At 39.1% G+C, this 18,424-nt stretch overlaps 1 protein-coding gene across 4 annotated transcripts in view; it reads right to left on the bottom strand.

Moving 5' to 3' along the window:
• The window catches only part of LOC132829960 (dyslexia-associated protein KIAA0319-like protein), a 109,488-nt gene that overhangs the window by 68,481 nt on the left and 22,583 nt on the right, over positions 1-18,424 (bottom strand). For all 4 annotated transcript variants that reach the window (XM_060847389.1, XM_060847390.1, XM_060847392.1 and 1 more), the window contains 4 exons: positions 11,221-11,930; positions 10,654-10,930; positions 8,423-8,524; positions 161-258 (listed from right to left, as the gene is read on the bottom strand). In XM_060847389.1, coding sequence (XP_060703372.1) covers positions 161-258; positions 8,423-8,524; positions 10,654-10,930; positions 11,221-11,930 — 1,187 coding nt within the window. The remainder of the gene's footprint in view (positions 1-160; positions 259-8,422; positions 8,525-10,653; positions 10,931-11,220; positions 11,931-18,424) is intronic.

Here is an 18,424-nt window from a genome sequence, read left to right as displayed (position 1 = left end):
TTCCACACTAAGTAATCTAATACTGCGTTCATTCACATCACTGACAGTGTTGGAGCACTAATGTTCCTGATCTAAAACATTAAGGAAGAAACCACTGAACAATTCAGTAATTACAATAACTACAATGTTACTTAAGTCATTAATTATTTCATCCACTTACACTGGAAAGTTTCAGAGTCTTTGAGTGTTGGCCCTCCATCTGTCCCATATAGTCCTGTGGGTGGGTGCTTAGTTGCCAATCATATTTATAGCTCGATCCTTGAAAATATGAACAAAGCATATTTAAAGCCGTGTTATATTTAAAGCCAGTTCTTGCTGCAACAGTAATTCCTTAAGGGCAAAATTATATACACTTGAAAATGTAAGGAAATGCTTTCAATATTGTGACATTCCCATTGTTGATATTTAAGAATATTCCAACCTATGCAGCAACTGATATTTTCAAGCCTCATCAAGGTACTCCTCAGATGATGTCTGCTACAGACCAACTGATTTGGTTATACTAGAATTGTCAGACTGGCCTTAGTATTTCATGTTTTTTTTTGTTTAAGTAGCTAATTTGGGAAGTCTTATATTCAGGCAGCTCTTCGGGTATTCTCAAGTTAGTTTTGGTCAAATTACATTTGGAAGATAAACACAGCATAAGAAGCTGTATGACACCAATAAATTCCTAAAAAGAGTCAGCATATTCAATGAGTACACGTCATTCTGCTCTATTGCGTGTTTCGTTACCACAAATTTACTAGAACACAATTGCCGAATCGGGACACTGTTCCTAAAGTGTATTGGTTATAACAGATTCTGGCCTCAATAGTTTAAATGCTGCTGCTATTATGCGATTTTCTTATAACATGAGATTGCACAAGAATGGAACGAGCGCATTATTGCAGAACTGACTATATTGAAAATACTTATATTTCACATAATTTCTTAAAAGAAATGTAACAGTTTTTCTTCATTCCTTAGAGGTAAAACTACTTTGTAAAGTCTAAACAATACAAATCTCACTAATAATGAATACAAGAGCAACCAATTCAGCCCAAAGAGCCTACTTATTTGTCATTACTGATCATGTGCCTCAATGCCACTTTCCCACACTATCTGTCGACCCCTTCATATCATTAGTCACCAAAAATCCATCTATTTCTGTTCTGAATGTACTTAGACAGTCATCTGGGATAGAGAATTGCAAACAAAACATCAACCTCTGAATGAAGACATTCCTCCTCATCCAAGTCAGAAATAACTTTTCTTCTTAATCAAAAAGGAAAAAAGCTAACTAGCCTATAGTTACCTGTTTTTAAGTGGCATTGGGAAATATTAGAGTATTATAAAGGATGTAACAATGGCATTAAGAAACACATAGCCCAGGAGAGTTTCATGAAGAGGAATTCATGCTATACACGTTTATTATAGTTCTTTGAAAAAGCAACAAATAGCGTAGAAAAAGGGGAATCAGTAGATGTAATATACTTGGATTTCCAAAAGACATTCTGTAAGTATCACATGTAAGGCTTCTTAAGATAAAGGGCCATGATATTTGGGGTAAAATACTAGCATGGATAGCCAATTGGGATAAAGGGTACATTTTCAGGGTGGCAAATGAACAGGGTGAGTGCCACAGCATTTATTGTTGGGGTCACAATTATATACAAAATATATTGGGGACCTGGATGAAGAGGTAAAGATAGTATCGCCAGGTTTGCAGAAGGAGCAAAAGTAATGTGAAGCTAAATCATGAGGAGTTGTACAGCGGGATAAAGACAGGGTAAGTGAGTAAGTGAAAACTTGGCAGATACAATACAATGTGGTAAAGTGAGAGGTTGTGTATTTTGCCAGAAGTAAAAAAAATTGAATATTATTTAAATGAGGAAAGACTGCAGAAAGCTGCAACACAGGAAGATTTGTGGTTTCTAGTGCATGAATCATAAAATGCTAGTATCCAAGCTCAATAGCTAAGAAGAAAGGCAAAAGGATAGTTGGTCTTTATTTCAAAAGAAATGAGGTATAAAAGTACGGAGGTCTGGCTAAAATTATACTAGGCACTAATTACTCCACAACTTAACTACTTGCTTTGGGCCCCTTAAAGATATCATGGCATTGGACGCAGTCCAGAATCAGATCATTAGGTTGACCCTGGGTCTGGGGAGATTTTGTTTTGAGGAGATGTTAAAGAGCTTAGACTTGAAGAGACCTTTTTGAAACATATAAAAGATACTGGTAGTAGATGCAAACAGGTTGATTTCTTCATGAGACAGTCTAGGACCACAGGCACAATCTCAGAGTAAGGAGTTGACCATTTAAGACAGAGATGAAGAAAACGTTCCTCTTTCAGAGTGTGATGAACCTGTTGAATTCTTTACTGCAAAAGGGCTGTCAGGCGTGGGTCATTAGGCATATTCAAAGCTGACATAGATTCTTAGTCATTAAGAGAATCAAAGGTTTTGGGCAAAGGCAGGAAAGGGAAGTTCAGGATTATCAGACGTCAGAGCAAAGCCGATAAACCAAAAGGCCAAATTCTACTGCTATAATTTATGGGCTTATTCTAGATCGAGAGTCACCAGGAGAAACATTTTATCTACATCACTCTTTGTCCCGTTATGTAGTAACTTCATGAGTTTCATTGAGATCGCTTCTTATTGTTTGAAATTTTAGAGATTACATAACCAATTTCCTCAAATCATTCCTCAGAAGACAATTCTGCCATTACAAAGGTTCATCTGGAGAACCTCTTATACATTCTCTGAACGACAAGTAGTGCTTCCTTAGATAAGATGACCAAGGTGTGATCTTATCCCAGGTCTACATAATTATATCACAATATCTTTTCTTCTGTACTCAAATCCACTTGTAACATCGGCCAACAATACAATTGCCTGCCGAACCACATGCTGGTTTTTAATAGCTCATGAAAAAGGACACTGGACATCCCTTTAGTTACCAGCACTTCCCTATCTCTCACTACTTAAGTAACATTCTGTGTTTGTTTTTTCTACCAAATTAGATAACTTCACGTTTATTCATGTTATATTCCATTTGCCATGTTCATGCTCATTCACTTAGCCCAAGTTTCCCTAAAGCCTCTTTACATTCTCTACAAAGCTTACATTTTCACCTAGTTTATGTCATCAACAAGCTTGTAAGATAACAATGATCTCCATGTCCAAACCATTTAAGATTGTGAACAGCTGTGGACTGAGCTTTGCAATATCACACATGTACCATCTTGAGAATGATCCATTTATCCCTGCTTTCAGTTTCCTATTTATTAATTTGCTATGATAAAGGTAAATATGGTTGTTCACTATTCAAGTTCAATCATCTGATTTTAGTACCTGGGATCTGCGTGGGTTTCCTCCGGGTGCTCCGGTTTCCTCCCACAGTCACAAAGATGTGCGGGTCAGGTGAATTGGCCAAGCTAAATTGCCCGTAGTGTTAGGTAAGGGGTAAATGTAGGGGTATGGGTGGGTTGTGCTTTGGCGGGTCGGTGTGGACTTGTTGGGCCTAAGGGCCTGTTTCCACACTAAGTCTAATCTAATCTTCATGGACTAAATTGACTTTTCACAGTTACAAATACCAAGCTGACCATAAACTGAGACAACTTGCCAAAATTGAAATTACCATTGTATGGAAAAACAAAACCAGACAATGAAGTCAGTATCAAGAAATTTGCATCCTGTTTTACTCTGCATTACCAAGTTATGTTTTGGGAGATATACCAACCTCAAAAGTCACTGCTCTGTGTAAAAGCAACTTGGAACAACTGTTCACAGAGAACTCAAATGCTACAACTTCACCACAACGACTGGAGAAACAGAACTGAACACCAGTTGGACTCCAGTTTAAAATCTAATATCTCAAGATTTCGATGAACTCGAGGGCGCAACTGCCTTTACCTTCCAGCTTATATCAACACTCTAACCCTCCTCCTTTCTACCTGTATTTGCCCATATTTGATATGGACTGGTTATTGATTTTCCTAGAAGGTAGCAGTCAATAAAATTTGCCTTTCGTTAAAGAAAACCTTGTGCTTTGGCTCCTTAATTTGCATTTAATGAATTATGTTTTAACTGAAACAGGAGCCCAATGTGCAAACTGCTGTGATGGACCAAGAGGGGATTAAAAAGAGGTGCCAATTACACCTCACTTGGTCACAAATTCACAATCTGTGTCAACACACTACTGCTCATCCCACGCATACAAATTTTCTTTGTTGATTTGCTGTGGTGTGTCTTATTAAAATTTTCTCGAAAATTTTTTGCCTCTTCTTTATCAACGTCACAGTAACATCCTCAAAAAAAATTCCAACAACTTGATCAAACATGATTTTCCTTTGATAAATCCATGTTGCCTCAACCCAACTTCACTAGTCTTGTTTAAGGGCTCAGTTATCGCATCTTCTGTCAGAGATTTTAAAATATTCCCTATTACTCACAAAGTAACAAATCTGTAGTTATCCATTCTCCCTCCCTTCTTACATAGTGGGATTATTATTGTTACTTTCCAGTCTGCAGCAAGCTTGCCAGAATCTATAACATTTTGGTAGATAACTACCAATGCACTCATCATCTTGAACGCCACCTCCTTCAACACTCTACAAAAGTAGTTTATTTGATCCAGGGAATTTAACAAACTTCAACCTTGTAAACTTTTCAACTACTCTCTTTACTAAGACTAATTTCTTTCACTTTCAAAGTTACTGAAGTACCTTGGTTACTTTTGTAAAGAAAGACTCAGAATTGTAGAGATGTACAGCACAGAAACAGACCCATTTGACCTGACTCATCCATGTCGATCAGATATCTAGTCCTATGTACCAACATTTGGCCAATATCACTCTAAACTCTTCCTCTAGTTTTTCTGCCATCTTCCCCTTTTCCAGAACAGATTCTCCTGTCTCCATCTGTAATGGGCAACATTTGTCCTTTAGTTTTATAAATATTCTTCATTAAAGAATCTAACAACAATAAAGATGGAAAACAAAATTCTGTATACTTCACAACAAAAAGCACCAGGCTTCAAACTATGATTTTGCATATAGCTCACAATCAAATGATATTCAAAAGCTAGTGGCAGGTTAAAAATAAGTCTAAAAAATTGTATTGTTTATAAATCATTAGATGAGGACAATGAATTACACAAAAAGAATCTCAGGATTTACTCCAGAGTGCAAGAACTTCATTCTCACTACTTCTGAACAGCATCCTAATTGTGCTCCACATCATAAATTGCCACCCATTGATTTCTAGGACATTGTGGGAAGCTAAGGAAGAAATCGTGGGACTCTAGCAGAGATATCTGTATCATCTACAACCATGGGTGAGATACCAAAAGACTACAGTGGCTAATGTGCCTTTATTTAAGATAGGCTGCAAGGAGAAGCCTGGGAGCTAGACAGGTGAGTCTGACATCAGTGGTGGGAGGGGATTCGGAGAGACAGGATCTACGTGCATTTGGAGAAGCATGGATAGTCAACATGGCTTTGTGCGTAGGGAATTTTGTCTCACAAACTTGATTGAGTTTTTTGAAGAATTGATCAAGAAGATAGATGACAGCAGAGCAGTGAATATTATTAACATGGACTTCAGTGAGGCCTTTGACAAGGTTTTGCATGTAGACTGATTAAGGGAGTTGGATCACATGGGATTCAGGGAGAACTTGCTAATTGGATAGAAGGATTGGCTTGACTGTTGGACACAGAGGGCAGTGGAAGGTTTTGTTTTAGACAGGAAGCCTATGACAAGCAATGTTCCACAGGGATCAGTGCTGGGTTCACTGTTGTTTGTCATTTATATATATCATATATATAAATGATCTGGATGAGAATGCAGAAGGTAGGGCTACTAAGTTGATGGATAACACCAAAATTGGTGGTAAAGTAGACAGAGGAAGGTTATCTAAGATTACAAAGAGATCTTGATCAATTGGGCCACTGGGCCAAGCAGTAGCAGCTGAAGTTTAATTCTGGTAAATGAAGAATGTTGTAAATTGGTAAGATGAACTAGGGCAGGACTTAGACAGTTAATGTTAGAGCCTTGGGAAGTATTGTTGAACAGAGAGATTTAAAGACTTAGGTACACAGTTCATTGAAAGTTGTTTGATTCCATTAGATTCCCTGGTGTGGAAACAGGCCCTTAGGCCCGACAAGTTCACACCGACCCTCTGAACAGTAACCCACCCAGACCCATTTCCCTCTAACGCACCTAACACTATGAACAATTTAGCATGGCCAATTCACCTGACCTGCACATCTTTGGACTGTGGGAGGAAACTGGAGCACCCGGAGGAAACGCATGCAGACATGGGGAAAATGTGCAAACTCCACACAGACAGTCACCCAAGGCTGGAATCAAACCTAGATCCCTGGTGCTGGGAGGCAGCAGTGCTAACCACTGACCCACCGTGCTGTTATGATGACCAGATAGTTTAAGTCATAAGTCATAAGCTGGATAAGCTGGGACTGTTTCCAGAGGTGGTCGAAGGGTGACGTTATAGAGGATTACAACATCATGAGGGGCATAGATAAGGTAAATAGCAAAAGGTCTTTTCCACCAGGTTGGGGTGTTCAAAACAAGAGGGCAAAAATTGAAGGGGATAGGAGAAAGATTTAAAAAAGGGCAACTTTTTCCACACAGAAAATAGTTTATATGTGGAATGAACTGCCAGAGTAATGGGAGATGCAGTAACAGTTACAACATTTATAGGACATTTGGATAAGTACATGAACAGAAAAGGCTTAGAGGGATATGGGCCGAATGCAGGCAAATGGGACTAGTTTTGTTTGGGAAATTTGGTCAGCATGGATGAGTTGGACCTAAGGGTCATATTTTGTGTTTTATGACTTGAAGCCTAGGACTCTCTTAAGAGATCCAACAGCAAAACATTTTAATGGTGAAATGCCAAAATATCTAACACCTAAAATGAAGAAAAGCAGCAATTAGACTTTTTGAAGCAAATGACTTCTTGTGGTTCAACAGGTTTTATAAATTATACAAGAATGTTTGCGCTTTAATACTAACATAAATAGTATTTAAATGATAATTATAATAATATAGCCAAATTAAAAGTTGGTGACTGATTCATGAAATAACTTGGTTACCATTGTTCAATCAGGTCCCCACATTTGTTTAGCAAAACCATATGACCACAGATGCATCAAATTTTGAGAAGAAATTCAACTTTATGTTCAGTGTGTGAAAGAGGTAAACGTATCAAATAGAGAAAATTAGAGAGCTCTGAAATAAAGGTTATGAAGCTGGAGGATTTTATTATTAGTGAACAAAAAGGTTACAGAGGTATTTGATAAATTGAAAATTGAAGGGTTGTTCAACTGGGAGCCAATGTTGGTCAGAGAATGAAGTGGAAGATTGGTGAGCATACTCCAAGTGAATGAGGTTACAGGCAGAATAGTTGCAGAATTTACGTTTGTTGAAAGTGAAAGATGGAGGCTCACCAGGAGTGCTTTAGAATGATCAGTTCAAAAGGAAACAAAAGCACACAGGACAGTATCAGGAGCTGGCAAGTTCAGAGTACTGCTGTAGATATATGGTCACAGACCATTACATACAACACCAAGGTTATGAACAACTTGGTTCAACTTGTTGAGTAGTGGGATGTAGTCAGTAACTCATGAACAGAGTCAGTAGTGGATATTCAACTGGGTCTGTGGCCTCCCCAACATTTAAATGGAGGAAACTTCAATAGTATTTATAACACAGAAATAAGTCATTCAACTCGATAAGTCCATGTCCATGCAAGGGTGTTAATTTATTTGATGACCATTTGAATACATCAAAATACATTTACTTTAGCATCTAAGACAGTTCGTGTGCTGAGTGCAGATTATATTTTGGAATTGGATCTAAACAGTTTGTAAACTATACAATTGATATGTAAAACAAAGGCAAATATTTAAAATGCACATTTAATATAGCTTTCATTCTTCTTTCATGGGATGTGGACAGTGGTGGCAAGGCCAGTATCAGTTGCCCACCCCTTAAAACCGTGGTAGCTGTAAAAAGTACAGCACAATATCAAACTAGTTTTCAAAGATTTAATGTGTGCTTTATGATGTTTTATTAACTGTTACATGTCACAGTACTTATATCTGGCTCAGCTGTGGTTAGACATTCTAATGTTAGTGCATAATCTAGAAAATTTCAAAATCCAGCAAAGCCCTTGGCCCAAACATTCTGGACTGAAGAAGTTAAGAAGTGTGACCTTTTATCAATCACATTAGGGTGCATCCTTGAAGATAATGTTTGTTAAAGATCAGTCTTGAAAGATTAATGGAAGAAGTGCTTCAGCATTATAGAAGTTCAAAGCAAAGGAAATATGAATCATTTGAATAATGAGGCATATAGGATACCAACACACTAAGTACTTTAATTCCTTTTGCAAGAACCAGAGATCCAATTCTTACCTTTAGACGTTTCTGGTAACACATATGCATTCAGTTCAACCTCATTCTTTGGCAGAGTGATCTCCACACTGTCTCCAGCAGAAACAACCAATTCCTTCATCACTAACACAGAAGAAAAACGTTTTAACATACAGAGGACAAACAAACTTCTTACATCAACTAACTATTTAACTCCAAATCAGCGTACTGAGTAATGATTGTCCTTGGTATGTTGAAAATATTAACATGTTTTCTATTCTATCCATTCAATAGATAACTTTCCTGAAGTTTCCATTAATAATCTCTGTTTATTGAGTGAGTCAAAGTAAATTCAATGAATGAGAAATGTATCCAGCTAATTCCTTTACAGACAATCCATGAATTAAATATCAAGGAATATTGTTAAATATCAAGTTCATGTTTTAATCACTCACTCAATTGTCCAATTATACAAGCTTGTACCATTTTTAAATCATTTAATGAGCTGTCATTTTAAATTTCTGTTCTCACCAAGTTAATTTGCCTTTCATACTAGTTGGTAAACTAATTATGATCATTGTAATTCTGCATTCTGGGTGTGATCCAGATAAGTGCCTTCATCTATGTCACACTCAATCCAATAAAACAATAATGAAGGACATGGGGTTTGATCTTTCTGGAGAATTAATAAATGTACCATTATTTCTCCTTGATGACGACTATCCCTTACTCAAGTAAATATTTTTTCAGAGTTGTTATGCTTAACAGATTTGGACACCAATCTCCATTGAAAAGCTCATTGCTCTTGAATGATTTTGAGAATAGCAAAGCAGAGATAGAGACAACAAAATGAAAAAAAAACAAATATATGGCATTATACAGATGTAAGGAACAACACACTAATTTACAAACAGAGCCCTTAAATCAATAACTAAAAGGGTTTAAACAGGGCTGCATTGTTTATCAGAATTGTTTTCACCTCAAAAACAAATGTGCAAAGTTGAGAACATTATATATGTGGTTCAACACTTGCATTGATCCTCTAACCTGAAACACCATTTAATAAGATGATGGCCACATTGATTTTGGCCTTCAATCCACATTACTGCTTATTTCTGATAACCTTGGTCTGTCTTGCTAATGAAGGATCTATAGTACCACTACTATTACCAATTAAACCACATCAAATGTCCATTGGGGAAGGAAGCTCCAAAGACTACAACCCTTGGAGGAAAAAAATTGCTCCTCATCTCTGCCTCAAATCACAAGGCAGCCTTCGTTTCTGCAGCCTTAACCGGGGGCAAAATCTCAGAGATCAATTAAGTGTGGTACTGAAAGACTGCAATAATGTTGCAGGTATCTTTTTTTTGTGTGACATTAAACCCAAGTCTTGGTTTGCCCTAAACTGGATGTAGAAATACCACTGCACTATTCCAGAATAGCAAGGAATACATAATGTGCAGCCAACGCCCAACCATCGTCATAAAAAACAGATCCTTCTGTTACTTATCTCAATGCTGAAATGCAGTTAAATTAGTTACTGCATTTCCAATAGCTATAACTCGAAAGCAGCACCAGTCTGACATGTTTGCATTTTGCTCTCCTCAAACTCTAAGAATTTTAAAACAGAAACCAAAAATGCTCTAAAGTACTTGTTAGCTGTGAAGCGCTTCAGTAACTAGGTTGTGGAATGTCTTTAACAATAGAATTGTTTCTCTCCTATAAACTAATTTTTTTCTTCTTCCTTGGAAAAGGTGATGAAAAAATGCTTGTCTCAAAGAAATCAAAGGATATTGGGAGTAGACAGGAATGTGGAATTCAAAGTACAATTAGATCAGCCATGATCTTATTGAACGGTGGAGCTGACTCAAAAGAGCCACTCCTGCTCCTAATTCAAATGCTCAGAACTTCAACACTAGGGAATGCGGAATGTTTTTTTTCACCTTTAACGCTCAGACAAACATTTTCTTCAGCAGATAGCTCCAGCAAAGCAGGTTATACCCATTTTGGGCCTGATTAAAATCAAGAGGACAAAAACTAGGAGGTAGCCATTCAGTTGGTGATGGTACAAGTGTAGCACAGTAACTTCTATCACTTCAGCAGAAAAGCAAGGTGTGATATTGAATTTTGCAGTCAGCCTTCTGATTATTAATTAACGAAGAATTCATGTTGAGATATTTATTTCTGCTGGTCTCCTATGTCACTGAAGTGAAATAATGAATATTAAATGTGACTGTCCAACCATGACAGCTCAAGCATTAAATTCAGCTCACCTGGTTTTTCTGAAACATTAGTTACACTTGAAGTGTTGGATGTAGGAGGAGGAGGAGGAGGAGGAGTTACATCTTGTGCCATCGCTGTAGTTTTCACTTGTGCTGACAACGTGTTCAGGAGTGGAGTTGGAATGGTGGTAACTAACAGTGTCTCAACCATACTGTCATTTGTTGCATTGACTTGCATCCATTTCTGATTGGCTGATAGACTTGACAAATTGGAATTAGGAGGAACAACCAAAGAAGCAGTGTTTGGCAAAGAGGTTCCTTCAGGGACCTGAACAAATTAGTGAGAAAAGTAACACTTCAATTCCACTTTTTTTTGTCAAAATTAAAGTCTGATTTTTCCCAAGTTTTTTCAGAGAACTTTCAAATAATGGAAGAATATTTAAAACATATTTAGAAAATTAAGCTTTTAAACTACTCATTCAAAAATAAAGCTCCAGGAACATTAGTGTTGGAAGAGATTAACAGAAAAATAAGCAAAAATTAACTTTGCCTGTAGACAGAAGCATCATATGGCATATTGAGCCTGATATTTGCAAAGAAAAAAAAATCAAGTGTTACCTCAGGAGGTAGAGTCTGTATCTCCTTCAAGTTTTTCCCATTTGAAGTGGGTGCTGAATGTTTTGGAAATTGATCATTCACAGTGTCATTTTCTTTAAGGCTTTTCTGAGAGGTTCGCAGATCTTTGCCTGAATGCTGTTGTGGTTTTAAATGCTTCTTGCTCTTCTGTTCTGTGTGCCCGGACGGATTTAAATTCTTGTTGCCATCAGAGGGACTACCACCACTTCTTTGCAGCAACTTTGCAGGACTATTAAATGGTATGGATGCCTCACGTCTTATTCTGGAGAATATATTATTTTGCTTTGCTACCAATGAATATTCAGACAATGTGCCTTTACCTGAAGTTCTGTTAATTGTGGTCAGATCTGAAGTCCTAGGCTCAACTTTATAATGAAAATCTTCTTTTAAAATTCTTTGCATAGGACCGTGCATATCACCACAAGGGGAAAGTTTATGAATAAACATTAGAATTGAGTTAGATCTGCCTGTTCGGTTTAGCTGACAGTTTCTTTGCGGTCTGCAGTCTAAAAGATAGCAGTTCCCCTCCAACAGCCATGCAGCATTACAGTGGCATTTCCGACAGCAGGCATCTCTACAAGAGTGAATGGAATCAGTTTTCCCCACTGGTTCCATAAATGGGCTTTCCAGTCCAACTTCCACAAACACCCCACTATGACTTGCTACTGTCTTACAGCTGTCCGTACTTGCACCTAAGTTAAACAGCACAGGAAGAAATGCATTAGTGAAAAGTGAAGTATCACAGTTTTCGTATACTAATAGTTATATTTCAGTTCCATTTTTATATAAACTTGATGCTTTTCCAGAGATTCTCAATATGTTTTTTTTTAAATGAATACTATGATCCAACAATTCAGATTACCATAAAATAAGTCTTTACCACCATCTGCCATGCTGAATGTTGGGTGAAGCAGGGTGACTGCCATGGTAACAGGGAGCAGGGAAGAGGGGGTGGAATCCAGGATGATGGTGACCTTTGATGAGGGTAGTGTGGTACCACGTGACTTTCTGTTTAGTTTTCAGTTTGCTTTGAAGACAGGAAGGTGGAATTCAAGTTATAGACAATATGACATTGATCATGGCTGGTGAGTTTTAAAAATATTTTAACTTCTGTAATGACATACAAGTAAGAGGGGAATACACGAGTAGAGAATGGTATCCATAGCAAAGTTAAGATTGCAGGGTCAGATCTTTGTTTACAGAATTAAAGGAAAAGTTGGAGAGCTACAGGGTAAAGGAGCCACATAATGTCATTTGCTCTGGACAAAGGAGTGGGCTCCCTGTAGAGTCCAAGCAGTTTTAGGCCCTGCACCCCACTGGGATGTTGGCCAAGGATTAAAAAAGAAAAACAAAACAGAACGTTTGGAGATAGTATCAGAATTTCACTTTACAACAGCAATCATCTATATCAGAGTAAAATTAAACAAGGTTAATCATCAAACATTACTGGAAAATTCCTCATATTACTCATAATGGCAACAAATATGTATTGGTTTTAAGTATTCCCTTTTACTTGAACAACACGTTTTATGGAGTTAATCATTGTTGTTTTGATTTTGAGATAAATTATTCCAAGCATGCAATTAGAAACAATATTTTATCAACAGAATCAAGTCATAAAAATTGATTTAAAAAATGCTTTACTGACAAAATTGGAATTAAAAAGCAATCCAATCACACAAATTCGCCAAAACATGACAAATGTTGGAAATTTGAAAGGTGAAACATTTTGGAAATGCTCAAACAAGTCATACACATCTGTGGAGAGAATGAGCACTAACCTTTCTCATCGATTACCTTTCATTAAACAGGAACTATTGAGTTGGATTTTCCTGTCCCTACTGGAGATGTTTTCAACATGGGGAGAGTTCATACGACATTGGCCAAGTGCCCAGCCAAACCTTTCCATTGCCCTGCCCAAACCTCTGACTGCCCCAAGCCCATCCCATAACATGGTAGACAGGAGAGCATGGAAATAAAAAGGCTCAGAGTTTGTTGCCATGCCAATTAGCCCAGGTACTATGCTGCCCTTTGATATAATACAGTTGGCATGGCAGGCAGGCATGGAAAGGAGCCTTTCACACAGCAAAGGTAAACTACCCCTCTCTTTCAAAGTCATGCACACTTTTTTCCTCTCCACCTGCTCTCAGAAACCCATCGCCTATCCCCCTTGTCTCTTTTTGAAACATGGTTAAACCATTTGCATTCTACTAGTTTAAACAAGTAGTAAATGGACAATAAAGTTCCTGCCATACCATCCCCATCAAACACTCCTGGAACAGGGATAGCATGGGGTTAAGTGTAGAGTAAAGCTCACTCTGGACAGAAAGTGAACTGCATCCAACTAACACTCCCAGTATAGGGACAGCACAGAGATGAATATGGAGTAAAGCCCTCAACTCTTTTGAACTGAAAGTAAGGTTCCCTCAACACCATCCCATTCAAATACTCCTGGGGACAGGGACAGCATGGGATTGAATACAGAGGAAAGACTCCACCAACTCTCTAAACAAAAAGTAAATTAAAAGTCAAGTTCCCATGACATTGTCCCTATCAAATACTCCTGGGACAAGGACAAGGGCAACAAGGGGTTGGAATGCACATCAAGGATCATTCCACGCATTTGAACTCAAAAGTAAACTGAATGGAAAGTCCCCTCAGCACCTTCCCCACCAAACACTTGCCCCCGCCCCCCGCAACCAGACTCCATGTCCTCAACTTAGCTCACTCCAGGGATTCATTGAGCCTTGTTCATGGAATGCCCTGCCAGTAACAGTGGTGGACTCTCCCTCTTTATGTAAAAAATGATGAAGGGCTTATGCCCGAAACGTCGAATTCCCTATTCCTTGGATGCTGCCTGACCTGCTGTGCTTTAACCAGCAACGCATTTTCAACTCTCCCTCTTTATGGGCATTTAAACGGGCATTGGATAGGTATATGGAGGAAAGTGGGCTAGTGTAGGTTAGGTGGGCTTGGATCGGCGCAACATCGAGGGCCGAAGGGCCTGTACTGCGCTGTATTTTTCTATGTTCTATGTTCTTAGTGCCACCTCTTGCAGATCCGGCTGCACTGACCAGCACTGAGGTCTTGGCTCTGCTGAAACTGCCAGCCAAGCTGAGAGCAGGACTGCTTCCCCGAGTAACAGAAGTCCCGTTCTTCACCAGATGAACCAGCCCAACGCAGCACATTACAGGTCTGGGGTGGGTTTCTTTTCACTTGATTAGTTTGCAGTCCTTCCACAGCTGTAAGCAATCTGCCACCCCTACCTCCCCCAATCCCCCCCATAAAATGTTGCCTATTAGCTCTATGATTCCACAGCTGCTTCCTGAATATTTCTAGCATTTTCTGTTTTTATTCCATAGATGTGTTATAAAAACACAGACAGTTTTAAAGCAAATGATATTTGTAGCACCATGTAATTGCTGCATGTTCCTTAGATTCTCAATGAACTACATATACGTTTCTGTCTTTATTCTATTCTTTAATTGTTTTCATCTTGCAGCTCTCAATAGTGTGTCTTAAAAATTTTTATTACACCTATACCTTATCGATGACCCTTTTCTTGGGCAAAGAAGGCCAATTGCTGACTGCTAGTTCATTGCAGTAACATTCTCAAAGATAAGTTTTGACTTACCTCTGCAAGCACAAAATATACCATCCAGTTTTACAGGTCTAAACAATGTTTTCACAGATTACGTTATCTAGTCCTTTTACAATCCTAAAAATAACATGTACTCCACCTTTTAACCTTCACTTTTCCAGTGAATCCAAGGTCAATTTATACAATCTTTCCTCACATTCTAATCCATTGTTATTCTGGTTGTTCTCTCTTGTCTCCTTTCACCATTGCAACAACCTTCTATGGACAGCGGTATACAGAACTGGGCATACATAGAACATAGAACAATACAGCACAGAACAGGCCCTTCAGCCCACGACGTTGTGCCGAACATTTTCCTAGCTTAAGCACCTATCCATGTACCGATCCAGTTGCCGCTTAAAGGTCACCAATGATTCTGACTCTGCCACTCCCACAGGCAGCGCATTCCATGTCCCCACCACTTTCTGGATAAGGAACCTACCCCTCACATCCCCCCTATGCCTTCCACCCTTCACCTTAAATTTATGTCCCCTTGTAACACACTGTTGTACTCGGGGAAAAAGTCTCTGACTGTCTACTCTATCTATTCCCCATATCATCTTATAAACCTCTATCAAGCCACCCCTCATCCTTGGCCGTTCCAATGAGAAAAGGCCGAGCACTCTCAACCTACCCTCGTACGACCTATTCTCCATTCCAGGCAACATCCTGGTAAATCTCCTCTGCACCCTCTCCAAAGCTTCCACATCTTTCCTAAAATGAGGTGACCAGAACTGCACACAGTACCCCAAATGTGGCCTTACCAAGGTCCTGTACAGCTGCAACATCACCTCACGACTCTTGAATTCAATCCATCTGCTAATGAACGCTAATACACCATAGGCCTTCTTACAAGCTCTATCCACCTGAGTGGCAATTTTCAAAGATCTATGAACATAGATCCCAAGATCCCTCTGCTCCTCCATCTTACTGAGAACCCTACCGTTAACCCTGTATTCTGCATTCTTATTTGTCCTTCCAAAATGGACAACCTCACACTTGACAGGGATGAACTCCATCTGCCACTCCTCAGCCCAGTTCTGCATCATATCGAAGTCCTTTTGCAGCTGACATTAGTCCTCCTCACTATCCACAACTCCACCAATTTTTGTATCGTCTGCACATTTACTGACCCACCCTTCGACTCCCTCTTCCAAGTCATTAATAAAAATTACAAACAGCAGAAGACCCAGAACTGATCCCTGCGGAACTCCACTTGTAACCGGGCTCCAGGATGAATATTTATCATCTACCATCACTCTCTGACTTCGACCGGTTAGCCAGTTCTCTATCCAACTGGCCAAATTTCCCACTATCCCATGCCTCCTGACTTTCCGCATAAGCCTACCATGGGGAACCCTATCAAATGCCTTACTAAAATCCATGTACACTACATCCACTGCTCTACCCTCATCCACATGCTTGGTCACCTCCTCAAAGAATTCAATAAGACTTGTAAGGCAAGACCTACCCCTCACAAGTCCATGCTGTCTGTCCCTAATCAAGCAGTGTCTTTCCAGATACTCATAAATCCTATCCCTCAGTACCCTTTCCATTACTTTGCCTACCACCGAAGAAAGACTAACTGGCCTGTAACCCCCGGGGTTATCCCTAATTTTCTTTTTTGAACAGGGCACAACATTCGCCACTCTCCAGTCCCCTGGTACCACCCCCCGTTGACAGTGAAGACGAAAAGATCATTTACAACGGCTCTGTAATTTCCTCTCTTGCTTCCCACATAATCCTAGGATATATCCCGTCAGGCCCGGGGGACTTGTCTATCCTCAAGTTTTTCAAAATGCCCAACATATTTCCTTCCTAACAACTATCTCCTCTAGCTTCCCAATCCGTTTCATACTCTCCTCTTCAACAACACGGTCCCTCTCATTTATAAATACTGAAGAAAAGTACTCATTCAAGACCTCTCCTATCTCTTCCGACTCAACACACAGTCTCCCACTACTGTCCTTGATTGGACCTACCTTCGTTCTCGTCATTCTCATGTTTCTCACATACTCATAAAAGGCCTTGGAGTTATCCTTGATCCTACCCGCCAAAGGTTTTTAATGCCCTCTCTTAGCTCTCCTAATCCCTTTCTTCAGCTCCCTCCTGGCTATCCTGTATCCCTCCAACGCTCTGTCTGAACCTTGTTTCCTCATCCTTATGTAAGCCTCCTTCTTCCTCTTTACTAGACATTTAACCTCCCTCGTCAACCATCTCTTTCCTGCCTGACAGGTACATACATATCAAGGACACGTCGTATCTGTTCCTTGAAAAAGTTCCACATTTCAACGACATCCTTCCCTGACAGCCTATGTTCCCAACTTATGCTCCTCAGATCCTGTCTTGCAGCATCGTATTTACCCATCCCCCATTTGTAAAACCTACCCTGTTGCACGCACCTATCTCTCTCCATAACCAAGGTGAAAGTCACGGAATTGTGGTCACCATCACCAAAATGCTCACCCACTTACAAGCCCATCACTTGCCCCGGTTCGTTACCAAGTACCAAATCCAATATGGCCTCCCCTCTGGTCGGACAATCTACATACTGAGTTAGAAAAGCTCCCTGGACACACTGCACAAACACCGCCAATCTACTTGATCTATAACTGTATATGCACTAATCACCTTTGGACTCAATGGATTAACTATTTCAGCTTAATATCGTCCTTTTAAGACGCCCTAAAATCTGATTTGCTTTACTGATCAAAAATAAGCTTGCAATAGCTTCAATTTACCCAAGTTTCTGGACGTCTTTCCTGTGTTACATTGTTTCTATCTATTTGAGAAACACTTCCTACATATTTTTATTCTATGTGAAAGATTCTGTATCTCTCCTCATAGGAGGCAAATGCAATTTAATTTGACTGATTTCCATGCATATTCATGTAACTTTTTCTGTTCAGCATTGCAGTCTATCATCTTCGTGAGCTTTGAATCTGCTTCAAACTGAGCCATTTTGCTCAAGCCAGATTGTTCATCTATGAAGTCGCGAAAAAGATCACCACCAGCCCAGCCCCCACCACCATTCTTCTCCTTCCATCCCACCCCTTCTAATCTTCTGTCAAAGAAAATTTAAAACCTCTATATTTACAACCCTCTGGATTCTATTGGTCAACTATATATTCATAAAAAACATTTTGACTTATGTCTTTAATTCTTGCCTTTCTGGTTGAATTCTATGAAGGCGTTCTTTAAATCCAAATACACTATTCCTACTGCCTTGTTCCTATCAAATTTTATCGCACACTGAAACACAGACTCTCTAGCTAAAATGGACATGATCTATTGTTCAGTTTGAATTCAGATGCTCAATGTTTTTATCTTGTAAAGGTTTAGCCTCACAACACTGGAGGACAAATTCATGGCCCACTGCCGCTCATACTTCAAAAACAGAAGTAACATTTATCTTCTCAGTGCCCACTTGAACTGATAAAATTTTTATCATAGAGGAATTCAAATGCACCTTATCTGGCTGCAAGTTCATTTATTTAAAATATTCATAGCTGTTCAGCAACCCAATATGCAAACTCACCTTTTATA

Source organism: Hemiscyllium ocellatum, chromosome 30 (genome assembly GCF_020745735.1).
Source record: "Hemiscyllium ocellatum isolate sHemOce1 chromosome 30, sHemOce1.pat.X.cur, whole genome shotgun sequence".
Lineage (NCBI taxonomy): Eukaryota > Metazoa > Chordata > Chondrichthyes > Orectolobiformes > Hemiscylliidae > Hemiscyllium > Hemiscyllium ocellatum.
The sequence above is the reverse complement of the archived record's forward strand: the minus strand, read 5'-3'. Positions and strand labels throughout refer to the sequence as shown.